This window comes from Impatiens glandulifera, chromosome 5, assembly GCF_907164915.1.
Source record: "Impatiens glandulifera chromosome 5, dImpGla2.1, whole genome shotgun sequence".
Lineage (NCBI taxonomy): Eukaryota > Viridiplantae > Streptophyta > Magnoliopsida > Ericales > Balsaminaceae > Impatiens > Impatiens glandulifera.
The window spans coordinates 40,530,336-40,552,288 of NC_061866.1; the positions used below are offsets into that span (position 1 = coordinate 40,530,336).

Consider the following 21,953-nt stretch of genomic DNA (forward strand, 5'->3'; position numbering starts at 1 on the left):
ACTTGACTTTTAATAAAATAATCTAATTATTATTACTTTTTTAAACCACATAAAACATATTCCATATATAGACTTTTTATACAATTCTACAAAATAAGAATAAAGGAATAGCAAAATTCTTCATAATTTTAATATATATATATATATATATATATATATATATATACATAAATAGTTATTTATAATTAATCAAATAAGTCTATAAGAGTGAAGTGCATCTATAAAACAAAGACAGCCAATTAGAATCTTCCTATTTAACCCAAAGTTTAGGTTTCCCATTCCCTGTACTTAGTTCGTTGCAATATTCTCTCTCTTTCTCTCTCTCTAACTATAAACCAGAGCGGCCGGAATCTCTGCCGCCGCCGCCGATGGATCAAAAAACAGCCATCAATAGAACCAGCAGTGGCACTGGAATCATCCTCGGAAAATACCAATTAGGTCGTCTTTTAGGCCGAGGAAGTTTCGCCAAAGTCTACCATGCCAAATCCCTCACCGACGATTCCACCGCCGCCGTCAAAGTTATAGACAAATCATCCGTCGCCGCCGTCGGCATGGAAACCAGAATCGTCAGTGAAATCGACGCAATGCGTAGACTCAGTCGTCATCCTAACATTATCCAGATCCACGAAGTACTCGCCACAAAAACCAAAATCTATCTCGTAATGGAACTCGCCCGTGGCGATCTCTTTTCCCTCATCGGTCGTCGTGGACGGATGCCGGAATCTGTAGCTCGACGTTACTTTCAACAACTTGTTTCTGCACTTAGCTTCTGCCATGAAAATGGGATCTCTCATCGTGATATCAAGCCGCAGAATTTACTGATCAACGATTCTGGTGATCTGAAAATCTCTGATTTTGGTCTATCAGCTTTACCTGAGCAGATTCGTGGAGATGGGTCTGGAACTGGAAAGTCTGGAATGCTATACACATCATGTGGAACGCCGGGGTATACCGCGCCGGAAGTATTTTCCCGGCGAGGAACAGGGTACGATGGAGGGAAGGCCGATGCTTGGTCCTGCGGTGTTATCCTATACGTCCTGCTTGCAGGTTCACTTCCGTTTGACGATAGTAATCTGTTAAACATGTATCAGAAAATGCGAAGGAGTGAATTTGAGTTCCCAAGTTGGATTTCGAAACAAGCGAAGAACGCGATTAGAAAACTTCTCGATCCAAATGCAAACACAAGATTAACCATCAATTCCTTAATGGGTCTTAACTGGTTTAAAAAATCTCTGGAATCCAATCCCTCACCCGATCTGCTCGATCAGTTACCTTCAAACGAATGCAAATTCACGAACTCCTCCATGACTGCTTTCGATATCATTTCGCTGTCATCTGGGTTGGATTTATCTGGGCTTTTTGAACAGAAGTGTAATAGGAAGAGGGAAAGGAGATTTACATCGAGAGTATCGATAAGGGAAACAGAGGATGTAGTTGGGCAAGTTGGAGAGAAATTAGGGTATAAAGTGAGAAGAAGGAAAGAAGGGAGTTTTGGATTGATAAAGGGGAAAACGGTGTTATTAGCTGAAATTCTTGCTGTGACGCCGGCGGTGTCGTTGGTGGTGGTGACCGTGGTTGAATGCGGAGGCGCGGCGGCAGAGATGGAGGAGTTGAATTGGGATGATTTGAGAATTGGGTTTGATGATATAGTTCTTTCATGGCATAATAATAATGATGGTATCTTGAACAATTGTTTGTAAGAACTGTGACTTTTTCTCTATGTTTTTCTTATTATATGATGTAAATTAGAACAAGTTCTTCTTTGTTTTACATTTTCTAGCTTATTTGCATAAATGAAGCTGTTTTGATTTGGGTTTTGACGTTTCTGATATAATAAACGGCCACAATTACCTATTCTATCGTAGTGAAAACAAGATTTGATTACCTGGGTCCTAAATTTGAGCTCGAGTTTATTATGCGTGTCTCCCTAATTTTTTGGGTTTGAGCTCATAACAAGTTTTGTGTTTGGTTAAATGGTTAAGTGTGTTTGCGAACTATATGTTTAACATGTGGGAATTAGTTACACTCTAAAAAAGCAGCCATGACAGAGAACACAGCAGTTATTTATTTATGAAATATAAGAACATAAACTATATTCAGAATTTTTTAAAATTTATACAAATATTTTAAGAATTTTATGTTTAATAGTAACAATTATATTGTAAATGGTTATCTTCCATTTTCAATGATGACATTGATGAAAATCTTTATTTTCAGGTGACAAATTATTTGTATTATCATAATACAAATATTTGAGTTATAACGTGATTTCTCATATTGAGTTATAATGTTATATTTTTGTAATTGAAACTTGATTGGTTTAAATGGTTGGAACTTATTTTATTTGATTTAATTAATCGTGAATATCATAATCAATTCGGAAAAACTTATTAAAAATAGTTTAGTTTAAGTTTGGAAATTATTTGTTATTTATGACCAAACATTTATCTAAAAATTACCATCAAAACGAATGAATGATGTAAAACATTAACCGTCACACGAGCCTCAAAATACTGGTGAGTCGAGGACTCAAATTTGACTAGCTATTGATTCGTTTACCCATTTTTTAGACAGTAACTAACAACAAATTGAAGTTTGCACACTTTCCTCTCGGCATGCGATTTAGTAGTCGCCCTCTTTGCATCAACCTTGGTCATTTCAACGTGTTTCACTTGCTCTTCAATGAATATTACTCAAGCATTCAGATTAAGGCGTGTGACAAAGTCTTTCAAAATATAATAATTGAAAGTGGTCAACATTTGTGCTATAAATTTTGTATTTTCTGCTTTAGACTCGAGATAAAATACCACTTTCATTTCTTATATCATCTCAAATTTGATAATTTTCGCATTGTTTTGAGAGTTCTTCCCAATATGATCTTCTAAAGACTAAGTTAGTGTCATGAGATTTTGCTTTGTCGTCGTCTCCAAATCCCCTCGATCCCTTTTCGTCAACCTACACATAAACTTTCAGATTCGCGTCTATTTTTTAAAATGTTTTTTCATTAGATATTAATACATTATAAGTTTTCTTTATCAAATAACTGAATTCTTATTAATCTCAATTCATACAAATCTATTTAAGTCCAAACCCAATTAAAGTGAGAATCATTGTTATTACATAATGAAAACAATTCTTACTTTTTCTTAGATTGCGATTTAAAACATCACACAAAAATCCATACTTTTTTCTTATTATATGATTTAGAACATCATAAAAAAGTTCTTATTTTTTTTAGATTATGATTTAGAAAAAAACATTTATGTCCTACTTAATAGATGAGCATTTCTACATTTCTCCCCTACATAGTTTTCTCATTTTCTTTCTCTTGTTCACGTTTCAGAATTGAACACAATTCATAAAGCATTTTCCAATTGACCACTATTTATAAGATTGATTATGCTCTATATCGTTTTTCTATTTTCCACCACACAATGGTTGATATGAATACAATTCATAAAGCGTTTTCCAATTGAACACTATACAAAATCGCTAATGCTCCATCTTTTGTTTTGACAACAACGTCCATAAGGTCATATAAAACTAAAGAAGTGACATAAGAACAAAGAATTGGGAACATCATATAAAACTAAAGAAGAGACTAAGAAAAAAAAGTGAAAAATGCGTGAGCGGCAGGATTCGAACCTGCGCGGGCAAAGCCCACATGATTTCTAGTCATGCCCGATAACCACTCCGGCACGCTCACCAATGCATGTTCAAGTTTAAAATTTAAATCTCAAATCTTGTTCTATTCTTTTATATTTTGTTGTTAATTTTCTTCTTCTTCTGTAAATACTAGTTCTAAACCATCATTTAGAAATTTGAACAAATAATTAACACTTTATCACCATGTGTTGACTGGGATCTATGCATGTTAGCATTACAATATATTAATATTGATCAATCTGCCATGTATTATATTATTACATGTTTATTTTTTAAAGAAAACTTAAAAAGTATTCAAAAATTCTTTACAGCTAATTATTGCCAACATTGCACACCAACTCATTGATTATATATGGTCATAGGTTAACTTATGTACTATACAAAAATGCATGGACATAGACCTTATGAACATTGATTTTAGAAGTTCTCTTTGAACTCAAAGAAGATTGTACTCACTCGCTTACCACTTGATCGGGACAAAAATGTAAAACTAAATGTGGATGAACGATGGTGGCAATTGAAGGCATCAAATGAAACATCGACTTATTGTGGGTAATCATGCATACATGTTTAATTGGTGGGGAATTTGGAACTCAAGTGAACTATTCAAATTAAGTTTTCTTATATGTATGGTTTTTGTTACATGGTGTAATCAATATGTATTTTCTTTTGCTAGGAACCAACATGTATTTCAACTAACAAGTATGTGTTCCTTATATGATGCATGTTTAACAACTATGGGATGATCTCACCAACATTACTCAATTTTGTTTTGTTGGAATTTCGGTTTGACGATGTTGTTTTCTTTTGATATTTTTTGGGATTTTATCTAAATAATATTTTCAAATTATTTCTATCACATCACTATTATTATAACTATTAAATTATTTATTTATTCTACTAAAATACTCCTACCTTATTTTTATAAAATTTTATTTTTTATAAATTAAAAATTCAAATAACTTAATGTTAAATTAGGGAAACTAATTATACAACTCATAGATATTCATTTGAGTATTGAGGTATAGTGTATGGTTTTATGTAGATGACAAAGTTTTGACAAATTTTATTTTTATGATCATGTTTAGGTGATTATGGATCTCCATAACTTATAATAATTTGTATTGCATTTTTTTTTTCAAGTTTTCAATATTTTGTTGCAATATTTGCGATTTTATAATGAATAATTTTATTTAACTTATTTGTTTTGTTTTAGTTTATTCGTTAAATGTTTAGATTATTAACTTAACATTACTCAACTTATTGAAATTATTGAATCTGTTCAATATGTTTAATCTCTTCAATTTACCATTTTTATCCATTTAAATTATTAACACTGAGTATTTATAAGCCAAATCAAAATATGACTTCAAAAAGTACTTTAAAAAGAGAAACTATATTCAGAACTTCTTATTTACTTTTCCAAAAAGTTTAAGAAAATTTAGGAATTTCACCCCCAATTTCTTAGAATTTTATGTTTAATAGTAACAATTATACTGTAAAATGTATCTCTATGGTTTCAGTAATGACATTGATGAAAATCTTTATTGAATTGGGATATAATTTCAGATGACAAATTATTTGTATTTAGTGATTTTCTCATATTGAGTTATAATTTTATATTTTTTTAATTGAAACTTGATTGGTTGCAACTTACTCTCATTTAATCTAATTAATTGTGAATATATCACAATCAATTCAATATAAACCTATTAAAACTAATTTAGTTTAAGATAGGAAATTATTTATCATAAATTATCTATCTAACCTTTACAATAAAATGTGATAAAAAAAGAATAACTAAAAAGACGGTAAAATAATTTTTTGGAAAGAAAAAATGGGATAACGGAAACACACTTAATCAGAAGCAGAACTTACCGCCTGACGGGTTCAAACCCAGAAACTTAAGGTTAGTATCCACCTCTTAATACCGCTAGGATAAAAGAGTGAATAAGAAGGGTAAAATATTAATTGTTACACAAGAGTCTCAAAATAATGGTAAAATGACAACTCAAATCCTATTGATTAATTTGTCCGGTCTAAATCTTTTAGATGGTAACTAACAACATATTGAAGTTTGCACGCTTTCCCATATAATTTAGTCCCCCTTATTTGCATAACATTGATCATTTAAACGCATTTCACTTATTCTTCAATTATTCTTCAATGAATATTACTAAAGCCATGTCCTTCAAAATATATGGGCGAAAGTTGTAACATTTGGGTAGATTTGGGTAGAATTATAATTAAAATTGGCAATAAAATTCTTAGTAATGAAATTCTAATTTCAATTTCATAAGAATTGACATTAAAATTATAATTCAATTTCTATGTTTGGAAAATATTAAATTATAATTCAATCCAAATTTTAATTTTGGAAAAAAAGAATATAGAAATAATTTTAATATATGTTATCTATTTTATTAAAATATTGATTGACATAACCATTTAGGATAACTCAAGTATTAAAAAAAAATTTAACTTTGATTTTTATTAAAAAAAATATCGGTTAAACATGTTAACCCTATAGATTTAAAAAATAAAATGTATCGCTTCGACATTTTAACTTTCTAAATTTAAAAAATACCGGTTCATATTAACTCTTAAATTAATATATATATATATATATATATATTAGTTCAAAATTTTATATTACTAAAAAAGACATTGGTTAGATATTTTAATATTCTAAATTAAAAAAAAAAATTATCAATTTAAAATTTTAATCGTGTTTTAAATGATAAAATAATAAGTTATTTTGTTTAAAAAACAAAAAAAAAATATTTAGAACTACAATTTTGTTTTAAAAAGAATGAAATTGAAAACTATAAAATTACACTATATTGAATTTGATTGAAATTTTAATTCTAATTTCAATTTCAATTCTTAATATTAAAGAGTCGATCAAACTTAAGAATTAGAATTTAATCTTCCAATTTTAATTTCAATATTAATTTCAGGCTTACCAAACACTTGTAGATTTTTTATTTTCTACTTTATTTAAGAAATACCACTCTCTCGTTTCTTATTTAGTGCTCTATCACCAATATTATTCCTCTTTTGTTAATATTCGCATTGTTTTGAGAGTTCTTTTCAATATAATCTTTTAAAGACTAAGTTATTGTCACGAGGTCTTTATTCTGTCTTCGTCTCCAAATCCCCTCTTACGCACATTCGTCCACATACACATAAAACTTCAACATTCACGTCTATTTTTTAAAATGTTTTTCATTAGATAGTAATACATTATTAGTTTTCCTTATCAAATAACTGATTTTTTATTCATCTCAATTCATACAAAAACTATTTAACTCCAACCCAGTGAGAATCATTGTTATTACATCATGAAAAAAAATCCTTACTTCTTAAATTATGATTTTAAAACCATAATAAAAAAAATCCATACCTTTTTTCTTCGTTTAACATCTATCTCCTTTCTTCAACATCTTAATTCAGATTTCATTTTGAATTAGAATAATTCGAATTCAAGATTTGACAATAAAAGAAAAAAGAAAATCGAATTCTGTTCAAATTTGAATTATTCGAAATTCGAACCGAATATCAAATTTGAATTCGGTTCGATTTTTGAATTGGCAAAAAAATTCGAAGAAACTGAACCGATGAACACCCCTAGTTCTTAGTGGTATTGATCCTGAATATGATTCTTTGGTTGTCTTTGTAACAACACGAGTTGACCGGTGATCAGCATTGAAGGTCTCACAAAACATTTCTAAATCATTACCAACGTCTTGAACTCTCTCATTCTACCGTCTCAAATAGATCAACGAATATTGTTATCACAAAAAATAATCGCGGATGGAATTCTAAAAGGCAATTTCAGGGCTTCTCATCTTCCTTCACGAACCTTCACCATTCCTTTTTTAATAGGCATGGATGAGCTAATGGACAAAAGATTATTGAGCTTGGCGTTGATGGGCTAGGTGTTATTGGATTGAAAAGTAATAGGCCCAACAATGGTTATAATGAGCCCAACAAACAATTATATAAAGGAAAAAATATGTTTTCTGGAAATCGTCAAATTTCGGAAATCATAACAAAGAAAATAATCATCTTAAATGCAATACATGGGATAAAATTGGTCATATCTCTAATAATTATCGTGGTCATATACAATGATGGCACCAACAACGATCATCTCTAACCCCACTTGGTATGTCATCGAGTGCATGAGATCATATTATTGATGATCTGTAAAATCTTCAAACTCATTCCCCTTATCAAAGTAATAAAAAAATAATTATTGGTAATTGCGAGTCTTTGCCAATTTCTAATATTGATAACTCCAAGATTAATTCTATGCCAAAACTACTACATCTACGAAATATTATGCATGTACCTCACATATTGAAAAATCTTTTAAGCATGGCTCGTTTTATGACCGATAATAACGTCTTAATTGAAATGAATCCATCATATTGTTCGATAAAAGATCACACTACGAAGATAGAGGTACTTCGGGGCAAGCTTAAAGATGAACTATATTATCTTTCTATGCCACCTAGAAATAAACAAGCTCTTATTGACACTCGGTCCTCAAAAATAATATGACATCATCGTTTGAGAATTTATCAGTTTCTATCCTATCATCTATTATTTCACGTTTTATGTTACCTATAATTAGAAATAAAAATGTACCATTTTGTGAAGTTTGTCAATTAAGGAAAGCACATAAACTTTCTTTCAATGTCTCCTTGTCACGAACTGATGCTCAACTTTACTTAATTCACTTTGATGTATGTGGTCAATCTCTGGTTTTTTCAAATTCTGATTGTCGCTACTTTGTACATTTTGTTGATGACTTTAACCGCTTCACATTGGTTTATCCGATCTAAAAGAAATTTGATGTCTTAGTTACCTACTTACCTTTACTAAGTTCAAAGATTTGATAGAAAATCAGTTCAACAAGAATATTGAAATGCTTCAAAATGATTGGGGTGATGAATAACATAATTTTAAATCCTTAATCGGGCTCAATTAAATTCAACATCGTCTTTCTTGTCCATACACAAGTGAATAGAAGGATGTTGTTAAACAAAAAATGTGTCATCTAACTAAGACATATCGGGGTATTAATAACTCAATCCTATATGACATCTAAATATTGAAATATTGTTTGTCTCACTACTACTTATATCATCAACCGACTTTCTACATTCATTTTGGGCAATGAATCTTCATATGAATGTTTGTATAAACGAACACCTGATAATGCATTATTTAAGGTTATTGGGTGTGCAAGATATCCTCTAACGAGGCCATACAATCAACACAAATGAACTTTAAATCTATTCGGTTCACGTTCATTGGCTATAGTCCCGATCACAAAGGATATCAGTGTCTACATATTCTCACTGGTTGTATTTATATTTCACGATATGTTACTTTCGATGAACAAACATTTTATTTTTTAACTATATCAAGCCAAATCACTCATCCATCTCAACCACCACCACCTCCATTAATATCATTCATAAATATACCCATCCCTACATATCAAACAACTACCCATCATCTCTATTATCTACTTCTACTCCTCCCAAATCATCTTATCTAATTCACCACTTAATTAAACATCATCATCATTCCTCATCATATGAATCCCCACCATCTTCAACTATCAATCATATATCTTCACCAAACAACTCACCCAACCCACCCAATCATATATGTGGACTCTCCACCGTCATTCATGATCTGAAATGATCTCTGCACTATATGATCACACGTGCTAAAACTAGTTCTCTTCATAATGCAAACCTTGCAACAATCTACATCTCTCCACCTATACGTTTTTCCGCTGCCAACTCAGATCCTTAATGGCATTTTATCATGATCAATGAGTTTAATGCTCTCATTCAAAACAAGATGCATCTCTTATTCCTCAATCCACTTAGAATATTGTGGGATGAAAATGGATTTTTAAAGTCAAACAAAAAACTGATGGTTCAATTCTATTGAACGTCATAAATCCCGATTAGTTGCAAAAGATTTTCATCAACAAAAAGGTATTGACTTTCTAGACACTTTTATCCATGTTGTGAAACATATATACTACTATCTGGATTATCTTGTCTTTTGATGTCACTCATCAATGACCGATCCATCAACTTGACACCAACAATGCCTTTTTATATGGAACCCTTCATGAGAAAGTTTTATGTCTCAACCCCCTAATTTCATTCATCGAATTATTCAAACAATGTGTGTAAACTTAATAAAACTCTATATAGTCTCAAACAAGCCCCCCTTGAATTGCATACAGCTTTGAAAATTGATTTTCTTTCTCTTGGTTTCATGAATCTAAAAACGATAGATCTTTATTCATGTATCACTCTCCCCATACTACATTATATTTTATTGTTTACATGTATGATATATTTTTTACTAGCAACTCCTCTTCTCATATTTCCTCAATCATCTCTAAACTCAACTACCTTTTTTCCATCAAAGATTTGAGACCACTACACTACTTTGTTCGTTTGAAGTTCATCTCTCTCTCTAATATTTTTCTCTCTCAATCCAAATATATCAAAGAAATTTTTTTCGAACCAACATAAGTGACTCAAAACCTCTCAATACTCCAATCTCCTTTGGGTCATCATTATTTCTACATGATGGTGACATTATCTTTGATTCATTCCTCTATCGCAGCATTGTTGGAGCTCTACAATATTACACATACTCGACCAAACATTTTATTTGTTGTCAATTGTGCTTGCCAATTTATGTAGTCACCTACTACTACTCATTGGACTGCTATAAAAATAATTCTTTGTTATCTTCGTCACATGTCTCACCATTGATTTCTCATTCATCCATCGAGCTTTCTTCCTTTTTCGACTTCGATTGGGCTAGTTATCCTGACAACCATCGTTCTACAACGGGTTACTGCATATTTTTTTGGTAATAACATTATCTCGTGGAAATCTCTCAATATCCAATACTGCTGATACTGATGATCAAATTGTTTCAAACTGTTTTGATCATCATTCAATTCATAAAAAGTTTTTCACCAACTGAACACTATTAATAATTAGATGACGCTCCATCTCTTTTTTCTACTTTCTACATCACAAATTGTTCAAAACATATTTTCGAAATGGATGCTCAACTTCTCAACACTAGGTTTGTAGAGGAACTTCATCTATAAGGTCATATACAACTAAAGAAGAGACTAAAAAATAAGAAGTGAAGAAAAGCGTGAGCGGCAGGATTCGAACCTGCGCGGGCAAAGCCCACATGATTTCTAGTCATGCCCGATAACCACTCCGGCACGCTCACTTATGTATGTATATTTGAACCAAGAACTAACACTTTCTCACCATGTGTTGACTAGGATCGTCAATGCATGCTAGCATTACAATATAATATTGATCAAGCTGCCATGTATTATTATTATTACATGCTTATTTTTTTAAAAGAAAACTTAAAGTGAATTCAAAATTTCTTTACAGCAAAGTATTGCAAACATTGTACACCAACTCATTGATTCTTATATGGCCATAGACTCATAGGTTATGTACTATTCGGAAAATGCATGGACATAGACCTTATGAACATAGATTTTAGAAGTTCTCTTTGAGAGTTTGAACAAAGAAGATTGTACTCACTCTCGGGACAAAAAATGTAAAATTAAATCTGGATGATTAACTGAAGGGCAACAAATGAAAAATTTGAGTGTTAAAAGCTATTATAAACTTACATCAAACTAACACAGTGATAAGAGTCGATTTAAAAGAACAAAATGTCTGAAAGTACTTTGAGTTGAATTGAGGATTATGATTTTAGAGTGTCATGCTAGTTCTCCTTAATGAAAAAAATCTTTTATGAACTTGTGGGTAATACGGGTTTAATTGGGGGAGTTTGGAACTCAAGTATACTATTCAAATTAAGTTTTCTTATATGTATGGTTTTTGCTACATGGTGTAATCAATATGTATTTTCTTTTGCTAAGAACCAACATGTATTTAATCTAACAATTATGTGTTCCTTTATGATTATTGGTGGAGGAAGATACTATACATCATTGTGTATGTATGGTACATGTTTAGGATATGTGTGGAAGTTGGCATTGTCTAATTCATTCTATGAAATGATCTCACCAACATTACTCTTGTTTTTTTTTTTTAATTTGGGTTAACTCAAGGCTATTTTGCTTAAATTGGATTATTTGAAATAATCTTGTTTTATGTGAAAATGAATTATTTGAGTAAAATGATCAAAATATTTTTATTATTTGATATTAATTATATAAAAAAATATATATAAGTGTATGTTGAAATATTTTGATTCAATTACATGTAAAATTATGGAGATTGTTACCAACTTTAGAGGTTCATATGAGTTTTGAGGTATAGTGTATGAATTGAGTTGTTGATGAATTTTCTTTTTATCATCACTTGGGACTTGATGATAATTTATGAAAAATAATTACGAATTTTAAAATTTTGTTGTGATTTTTGCGAAAAATCGCACTGCCAAAAGCAAATATTTAGACCAAGCACTCGTTAGTATTATTTAGATTTGGACAATGTGCCTAAACAATCATATTCGACTTGGGTGATTCGTGTCAATCTTTCAAATGTGTCGTATCGTGTAGAAACTTATTTTCATCCATGTCGTATTGTGCCTTGACCTGTTTAAAATATCATGATCTACGGTTCATTAACGTCGTGATAACTTTTGTCAATAAATTTATTTGTTTCGTGATAACTCATACTCAAATTTGTATGTCATGTTGTTTCGATTAGAGCTGATTATCGTATCGGTCCAATCGTGTTGTGTCAGATTGAGGCCCATTTTCATGTGTGGTATTACTTGTCTTGACCCACAAAATATTATGACCCACATATCCATTAATGTCTTGTTATCTTGTGTCATCGAGTTCAATTGTATTAACTCGTGTTCATTCATTTTTATATTATTATTATATATATTAAAAACATATAATTTTACTATTTATTTATTTATTTAATTTATCTCCAAGTATATGTACCCATATATATATGGAAGAGTTTCCTATCATAGAGAATCTTAAAATTGCATTGAAGTATAACATATTGGCCAAATAGTATCCAAATGGCACACTTCCATTTGCATATAAAAGTTAAAAGTTACATGCACAACTCATATTAGCACATTAATAACCATCTTTGTTGTATAATTCCTAGGAATAAGAAAGTGGTATAGCATAATATAAACTAGTGGATGTAGACACTTATTTTTCACTCTCTAATTTTATAGTTTCTCTTCTTAATAAATTATTAGCCTATTATCATTCCATATTCATATTCGTGTTAGACTTTTAAATGTGTCGTCTCGTGTAAAAATTCATTTTCATCTGTATTGTATCGCGCTTTGATCCATTTAAAATATCACGATCTAAGGATCCATTCGTGTCGTGTCGTGTCATGTCGGATTTAGGCATGTTTTATTGTTTGTCATTCTGTGCCCTAACCCACTCTAAATCTCTTGTTATCTTGCGTAATCATGTTCAATTGTGTTACCTCTTATTCAAAAAATAGTTTAGAGCCTTTAAATGTAATTAAACATTTAAAATCAAAATATTGAAAACAAACAGGTCTACGTTGAACAGGTGTAAAATAATCTTTAAGAATATGAACTTATTAACCATAATTTATATTCGTATATACTAAACTCCGACAAAAAGTTCCACTAAAAGAGAAATCCACAATTTCGACGTGCCTATTGTGATCTATAGTTTTCATTTTCCCTATGCCAACCTCATTTTGTAGGAAAAGTTCTATCCATTTTCAGAATTTTACTTTGCATTCCATCAATATTGGGGCATTGGCCAAAATCATGACAATTGTGAAAATCGCACCACCAAAACCAAATATTTGGACCAAGCACTCGTTAATATTATTTAGAATGGACAACGTGCCTATTCAATCGTATTCGACTTGGGTGATTCGTTTCAATCTTTCAAATGTGTCATGTCGTGTAGATACTTATTTTCATCTGTGTCGTATTGTGCCTTGACCCGTTTAAAATATCATGATCTACGGTTCATTCGTGTCGTTCTAACTCATTTCAACAAGTTTATTTGTTTCGTGCTAACTCATGCTCAAATTTGTATGTCGTGTTGTTTCAACTAGAGATGATTATCGTATTGGTCCAATCGTGTCGTGTCGGATCAAGGCCCATTTTCATGTGTGTTATTATTTGTCTTGACCCACTCAAAATATTATGACCCACATATCCATTAATGTCTTGTTATCTTGTGTCATCGAGTTCAATTGTGTTAATTCGTGTTCATTCAATTTTATATTATTATTATATATATTAAATACATATAATTTTACTATTTATTTATTTAATTTATCTCCATGTATATGTACCCATATATATATCCAAGAGTTTTTTATCAAAGAAAATCCTAAAATTGTATTGAAGTATAACATATCAGTTAAATAGTATCCAAATATAACACTTCCATATGCATATAAAAGTTGAAAGCTAAATGGACTATTCATAATAGCACATTCATAACCATATTTGGGGCATAACTCCTAGGAATAGGAAAGTGGTGTAGCAGAATATGAATTGGTGGGGGTAGACACTCATTTTTCACTTTTCAATTTTATAGTTTCTCTTATTTATAAATTCCGAACCTATTATCATTCTGAATTAATATTCATGTTAGACTTTTAAATATGTCGTGTCGTGTCGAAACTCATTCTCATTTGTGTTGTATCGTGCTTTGACCCATTTAAAATATCATGATATACGAATTCATTCGTGTCAAGCTAACTCGTGTTAATATGTATATTCGTGTTGTGTTAACTCGTGCTCAAATTAGTGTGTCGAGTTATATCAACTAGAGTTATTCCTCGTCTCAGCTCAATCGTGTCATCTCAGATTAAGGCATATTTTCATGTGTGTCATTCCGGGTCTTTATCCTCTTAAAATATTATATAATCCACGTGTTCATTAATTTCTTGTTTTCTTGCATAATCAGATTCAATTTTGTTAACTTTTATAATTTTGGTAATTAATATTTATATTATTATTATTATATATATTTAATATATATAATTTTACTATTTATTTATTTATTAGATTTTACATTGAAGGACTAGTTTGATTCAGTTTATTCGTTCCAATTTGTTAAATGTTTAGATGTGTTTGATAATGTTCAATTTATTTTAATTACTAATGTTGTTCCAAACAAGACTTTAATCTTCCCCCTAAGAACCCACATCTAATTTGAAGAGCCGAGAGCGTGTGGTAGGTGAATGAGGAGTGCATTTTTATTCTTTTTGGATCATCACCGATTAAAACAATTCAAAATGGGAAAAGTATGCAAAAAGATCCCCTAACTTTACTTATATATTCAAAACAAATCCTTTAACTTTACAAATATTAAATTAAGTTAAGGTATGATCAAAATTCTTACACATATATAGTTAAAATTATATATTTTTTAAATAAGTTGTAAATACCACCGATAATAATATAAAACGTTTTAAATATAAAAATAAAGTTAGTGGTGAAAAAATTACCCGCTACGAAAATCGTTCTAAACTTCGCTCTCTCGCCTGCACTTTAGTTTAACTCAAGGGCGGATTTATGTGAGCTTACCCCGAAAAAAATAATATAATTTTTACGGTAAAAATGAAACATTACCCAATATTTTTTTAAAAATTTAAATTTAATACACGATTTTTTATTTACTTTGAAAAAAAAAATTACATATATTCACCACTCTCGTTTTATTCACAATTTTTTTATAATTTTTAAGTCCGCCTCAAATTTTTTTTCAAGTCCACCCAACTCGAATTTTCAAATCCATTCCTGTTCTAACTTAAAAACTATACTTATGTTTTTTTATAATAAATTTAATTTTGTAATTAAATTTAATTTTTAACATTTGTTGCTCTTTAAAAATGTTAAATTTTTAAATATAATATTATATTTTATAATATTTTTATTAATTTATAATTTTGTACTTAATTGATTTTTTTTTGTAAGTAATGTGTATTTTCAATATCAACGGTATAATATCGAAATCAAAGTATATCAAACGATAAATATATACATTTTTCTATACCGATTTTTTTTTTATAAATTTAGGTATAATCTACCAACCCACCTCTAAATATCTCAAGTTTAGTTATTATCTTCCATTTTAATTAAATATATTTACAAAAGATTAGATTAATATGAATATGTAAAATATATAAGGGCACATATAAACCTTTAGTTAAAGTTTAGGGAGTGTTATTAAACATTCCATTCCAAAAAGTGTTCTTTCTGGTAATAATTATTCTACTGATCTTCCCCGACATTCTTCTCTCTTTCCCAAAAGCACACCTGCACTTTTAACAGAGTGGGAATGGCCCCAATTTGTCAGAGCAAAACCGAGCATGAAATGATCTGAAGAAGAAGAGAAAGAGAAAGAGAATCCACCGGTTGATACTTTTTATCCAAACCCACCAATCTGTTTTCTTCTTTTCCGTCATTTCTCTCTCGATTATTCAATCTTCATAGAACCCTGAGCTGTTCTATCTTCTTTACTCCCAAAACCCAACTGTATTTCCCCATCTCGCCATGGCAAACAACCAACCAGAGGGATACGCTGATGATTTCTTTGAGCAAATCCTTTCAATCCCTTCTTACGGTAGCTTGCCTCCTGTACCGCAGAACGGTGGCTCCAGGCAGTCTTCAGCTTCGCATCTTGGTTCTGGTGATGGGTTTCAGCAGTCGTTTGTCCCTTTAGGTCTGAGTCTTGACAACGGAAGAGATGACCACCATAGAGTAAGAAGATAGAACCTTTTCTCCCTTTTATACAGTTAAATGTTGTTAATTTGAACTGAAAAGCTTACATGGTTACTAAATTCAGGAGATAGAGCCAGCCAACAACATGACCTCTTTCTTTCCTGGGTATGAACAGTTACAGACCCACTCTATACGGCCAACTATGTCTCATCTGCAACAGGTTCATATTCAATTTTATAGCCGTAGAAGTTTGGACAAGAAAAAATTACATTTTGTTCATAGTCATCTAGTTCTTTGTGTTTTCTAGAAGTATTGGAAGCTGATTGTTTGTAATTCTTTAAAACAGGCTTATAATGTGCAACCAATTACCAGTAGTACAACAGTATCTGTCTCACATCCGCCCGCTATCAGACCACGGGTTAGGGCTAGACGTGGACAAGCCACTGATCCACATAGTATTGCTGAACGGGTAATTTGATCTTCTTTGTAACATTCATAGAGAACTCTGTAAATGCAGTACATTGGGTATACTCTGTTTATTTTGTATTTGTACATGCTGTGATGATTCTGTTTCATCTTGGTAGCTTCGTAGAGAAAGGATAGCCGAAAGGATTAAGGCTTTACAAGAACTTGTTCCCAGTTGCAGTAAGGTTAGTGGAATTCATATTCTCATCATTTTGTTTAGAGATGATCTTGTCACAGATTGTTTTGTCCTTGAAAGGTTTCATGTGAAGTATCAGTTGGTTAAACAGAAAAAATAATGTTTTTTAAGTCTTATCATCAAAACTTATTGAATAACTTTTTTCCATCTATAACACTTAGGGGCGATGGTTGAATTTTCGCCATTGAAGGTTCCACATTAAACACTAAACATGAATATTGATAAGGCCACTTTGCATTGCTTTATTTTATAGTAGCATTTGTTGATCATAAATGATTTTGAGATTTCTTCTGCAGACAGACAGGGCTGCTATGCTTGATGAGATTCTTGATTATGTGAACTTCTTGAGGCTCCAAGTCAAGGTATAATGAATCTATTACTTATTAGTAGGGTAAGAAACTTAGGGTTATTAGTTAGGGACTAAATAGTAAGAGGCCCTAAGATTTTTTTTTTGGTAAAACCCTGGGGTGGTAAAAATGATACAAATTACCACCTCAATTCTTGCGGACTCTCTTTGTTGCTTTTTCACTTCTTCGATGTCAAAGAAGTCCCGACGGGGAATTAGTGTTAAGCATTAGTAGGATTAAGGTTATTAGTTAATGCACTAAATAGTAAAGATGCCCTTAGAGTTTATTATGTTAGTTAATATTATCAAAATTGCAATCCCTATGATTATAAATAGGGTGAGCTAGCCATGAAAATATTGATTAAATGATGTTCATATTCTCTCCTAAAGGGCTTAGGTCATTCTACCTTCTCACCTCAAACTCTCCTTAACCCTGGACATCGTAACAAAATCATCAAAGATCATTATTCCAAGGTTATAAATGGATCTCTCATTCTCTGTTATGACCTTGTTTCAAAGTCCACAATTAGCATTGGAACCACCATTCAACTCTTGTTTTTGTGATGTCCCACAATGGGATTGTGGAAAATACAAAAAAATGAACTATTTATAAGTGTGAGGTTAATGGGCGATGGTTACTTTCTTAGGATAGGTACCATTTCAGCATCGGTTGTGGCAGTTTGTAGCCCATTTCTCATTTTAATTGACCAATTAGTTCTTTATAACATACTCTACACTTTTTTTGACAAATAACCTAGGAGGTGTTGGCAATTTCAATTATGTGATAGCAATTACATTACAATAACAATTTATTCATTTTACTTGTAAAGTATCATAGTTATTTTATTCTCCATATCTAAATAATGCATTTCATAATAGGTTCTAAGTATGAGTAGGATTGGTGGAGCTGGAGCAGTTGCCCAACTTGTGACCAATGCCTCATTACCTGAGGTAACATCTTTATAAATCTATATACACATTTCATCATTATATTTTTGCTTGTCCTCGTTTACTTGGAATGTTAATTGCAATAGTTGTTTATAGGAAGAGAATCGAGAAAGTGGGTGCAATGAAAATGCATGGGATAAATGGTCAAATGACGACGTGGAAGAAGAAGTTGCCCGGCTCATGGAAGAAGATGTTGGAGCAGCAATGCAATACCTTCAATCGAAAGCACTTTGCATCATGCCCATATCACTTGCTGCCCTAATTTACCCAAACCACCAGTTGGACACTCCTGGTTCTGTGAAGTCTGAACCAAACGGACCCTCGGAGACCTCTTAACTATTTGCAGGTCTATCTATCCATCTATCTATCTATCTATGTTTCCCCTTGTATTTTGTAACAAATGCCATCATCCTTGTTTAATTTAGTAGCTTTTCCAAACTAGGTCTAGCTTCAAGATAATTCTGAAAATCCATACCACCTTTCTAACTTAAGGCACTTACTTCATCATGCTATCTATTGAACCATTTTCAATGTTTTCAATTTCTTTTTCTTTTTTACTAGTGAATTCAAATTATCAAGGAAGTGGGGGACAATGGAATAAAACTAGTTTGTGTGCTTGTATATTTAATTTGTCTTTTTAGGAGTTGATGTATATTTTTACCCAATTTGGGAGAGTTCATTTATATAGGTGCACATTTTGTCCTAAGCATATTTTCAATACAAAGGTAGATGGAGAGAATAAGCAAAGAAAATAATGCATGATTACCTACTCTAGGATAAATTACCCATCTTATGTAGCTTAGATTATAATAGGCTTGGAGGAAGAAGTTTATCATTGAGAGGTCTTAATTCATTCTTATTGAAATTATTGGTTATACTATAATTACGAGTGTTTAACTCCTCCACACAATTATCATTAGTTAAAAAAAGAATTTTAAAAAGAACAAACTATCATTTTTCACTTTGAATTTTGGCCGGTACAAAAAAGGGTTCGGATTTGTTTACAACATAGCAATGTCGAAGCCAAGATCCATGTTTACGGGTGTTGATATCGATCAAAGCGACCCTATGATCATTCTACTTTGTTTTGTTCTCTCGTTTTATTTCCTCAACTTTACTTAATTTACTTTTGTGGTCATATTGGATTAATTTTGTTAGGTTTTTAAATATCTTTACAATCCTTTTTTAAAGGATGCAACCTTTTAATTAATTCACAATTCTTCTAACTTGCAGTGAAAAATACATGCACATTTTCTTATAACTAACAAAAACTCAAAAACATAAAACAAACAAAATGATCAAACTAAAATGAATGTTTATTTTTGTTTGTTTGTTACTAGAGATCAAATGGGACTAAGTACCCCCCAAAACGGATTAACCCAGTATATATTTTTTAAATTGTCATTTGAGCCCATAACATTTAGAACACAACTCTTTATGCGCTACCATTGAAGTTGAAGTCTCCACTTCACTAACCCATTTTTTCGACTCAACAATATTGAGTTTTGATGTTTTAATATCCATGTGTATAAGTTGTTATGAAATGTCCATTTCTTTCTATTCCACAATATTGGATTAACCTTTTTATTTTCTCGAGTTTTGTTGTCTTAATATAATAATATTCATATCGGGTATAAGTTGTTATCAATTGTCTATCGGTCTAATTGTGCCACGTAACATATCTGTTTGTGTCACTCATAATGCTTAACTAAAAAAATAGGGGCATAAGCGGTTCCATCGATTTTTTTTCTTCATAAACGTCTACATGGATTTTTCTCAAAAATAGAAGTGTAGATCTTAGAGGTTCTTATAGGTCTCTACATGGATTTTTCTCAAAAATAGAAGTGTAGATCTTAGAGGTTCTTATAGGTCTCACTTTATTATCAAAAGTGGTTATCTTGTATTCAAATGAACTTGTATTGAAATGTTAATTAAAAATATTTATTTAAAAAAAATAAAATAATTTTTCCTAAGATGAGACTTTTCATGGTTAAAGATGTAAGAAAAAAGTGCCCAAAAAAAATGCTCATAACTCATGCTAAAGAAACAAAAATGGTCTCATATAGTCTCATCTGTCTAACTTCTCTCTATTAATATCTCTTATTATTTCTGTATTATTTGTTGGGGGTGGTTGTTGGTACAATTTGATAAAAAAAAAAAAAAAAAATTAATTAAAAAAAAATCGTTTTGGAATTCTTTCAAGTTTTCTCCCTCTTGAAAAAAAAAATCTATATATCAAGAATCATCTGTGAAAGTCTATCTTTTCTCACCAATCTACAATCGATTTCTACTTTTGATCTTTCTTCTATTGTTTTGTTCTTTTATAAGAAAATATCATAAGAAAACTAGGATTTGTTGGAGTTTTTTTTAACTTTCTCCTACTAAAAAAATGTTTTCTATGAATACACAGTAATTGGAAGCCTATCTCCGATGAATTTAATGTTCCTCGGAAAAAATGGTTATTGATTAGTAGGTGTGGTCGTGTGATCCGTTTGGTGGACGAAAACCTCAGGTAAGTATTCAGGGTAAAGCGAAACAGAATATCATGAGAGAGTCAAGAGAAGTCAAAGGGTCAAATCAGATATCGGTCTTCAATCGGCTTTCTCTACCACCCTTAAAGGCGTCTCTCGCATTTGGGTTCGGGGAAGCTATAGGTTGTACCATGAATGACAATAGTGGTAGATGGAGGATTCTAGAAAGGATTGACCATCGACTAGACTCCGTGTTAACAATCAAATGAAGGAGATGTCTCTAATTAACACAACATATGCAACAAACTAAGTTTGGAGTGGTGCAACCAAATCCTCGTAAGACTGAAGTTCAGACCTATGTAGCAGTGATAGACGTTAGGAAATAGTCTTTTGGGGTCGACTAGACAAAGGCGGTTCACGCCGGATCTAAATATTTTGAATTTCAAATGTTGGACACGCTCCTTGGAGTTGTGGCTATATCGGAAATTAAGAATGAAAAAAGAGATCGATTGATGTTGAATTGGTTCAATTAAAGTTGTTACGTCGGGCCTTTTAGACGTCGACGTAGAAACGAGGGCATCTTGGGATTATATCTAATCAGAGCGTCTTTTGGTATGGATTCAATTCTCGCGAAAAATGCGTGCTCTATGGAAAGAATTTAAAAAACATTTATTATGCCAATTGATAAGCGTATTAAACCTTTAGTCGTGGAAGGAATCCGACGACTCATTGATGCTCAGTCAGTTAATATTGAAAACATACATGTTGTAGTAACCGAACACAACATAAGAATGCCATAGAAAGGGAGGGTATATGGATTCAATTGTTTGGGATGATAATAGATATGTGGAATCATGATCTTTTTAGTTGTGTCGGTAATGATCTTGGGGGATTTATTGAACTCAACGCGGAAACTCAATTAACATAGGAGAACGATTGTGTTAGAATTAAGGTGCATCATTCTGATCTACATAGTTGTTACCCTAAATCTATTTGGGTTGATAATGGGACACATGGTGTGGCCTGAACGTCCTATATATTGTCACGTCTCCTTCACTAGGATCCTCTTCATCATCAAATTCGCCTGTGACAGAGGTGT

The 21,953-nt window shown here is 31.4% G+C and overlaps 2 protein-coding genes and 2 non-coding genes across 4 annotated transcripts; 2 read left to right on the forward strand and 2 right to left on the reverse strand.

Annotated features, from left to right (window-relative positions):
• The first annotated feature begins 282 nt into the window (after window positions 1-282).
• LOC124938758 (CBL-interacting serine/threonine-protein kinase 7) lies at window positions 283-1,820 on the forward strand. Its single transcript, XM_047479261.1, has one exon. It carries the CDS (start codon window positions 369-371, stop codon window positions 1,698-1,700), a length of 1,332 nt encoding a protein of 443 aa, XP_047335217.1. The 5' UTR covers window positions 283-368; the 3' UTR covers window positions 1,701-1,820.
• A 1,804-nt stretch (window positions 1,821-3,624) lies between these two features.
• On the reverse strand, window positions 3,625-3,706 carry TRNAS-AGA. The gene has a single exon. It is a non-coding gene; the product is annotated as a tRNA-Ser (tRNA).
• Window positions 3,707-10,886: 7,180 nt separating this feature from the next.
• On the reverse strand, window positions 10,887-10,968 carry TRNAS-AGA. The gene has a single exon. It is a non-coding gene; the product is annotated as a tRNA-Ser (tRNA).
• Window positions 10,969-15,986: 5,018 nt separating this feature from the next.
• Window positions 15,987-18,925, forward strand: LOC124939962 (transcription factor UNE12-like). The gene is made up of 7 exons (XM_047480430.1): window positions 15,987-16,467; window positions 16,553-16,648; window positions 16,775-16,897; window positions 17,013-17,078; window positions 17,386-17,451; window positions 18,315-18,386; window positions 18,480-18,925. Exons 1-7 carry the CDS (start codon window positions 16,261-16,263, stop codon window positions 18,717-18,719), a joined length of 870 nt encoding a protein of 289 aa, XP_047336386.1. The 5' UTR covers window positions 15,987-16,260; the 3' UTR covers window positions 18,720-18,925.
• The last annotated feature ends 3,028 nt before the right edge of the window (window positions 18,926-21,953 follow it).

Bases quoted from the DNA above. Each gene is read 5' to 3' on its own strand.
- LOC124938758 (XM_047479261.1), top strand. From the start codon at position 369: ATGGATCAAAAAACAGCCATCAATAGAACCAGCAGTGGCACTGGAATC.
- LOC124939962 (XM_047480430.1), top strand. From the start codon at position 16,261: ATGGCAAACAACCAACCAGAGGGATACGCTGATGATTTCTTTGAGCAA. The intron at 16,468-16,552 runs GTAAGAAGATAG...TACTAAATTCAG, and splicing joins GAAGAGATGACCACCATAGA to GAGATAGAGCCAGCCAACAA. The intron at 17,452-18,314 runs GTATAATGAATC...ATTTCATAATAG, and splicing joins TCTTGAGGCTCCAAGTCAAG to GTTCTAAGTATGAGTAGGAT.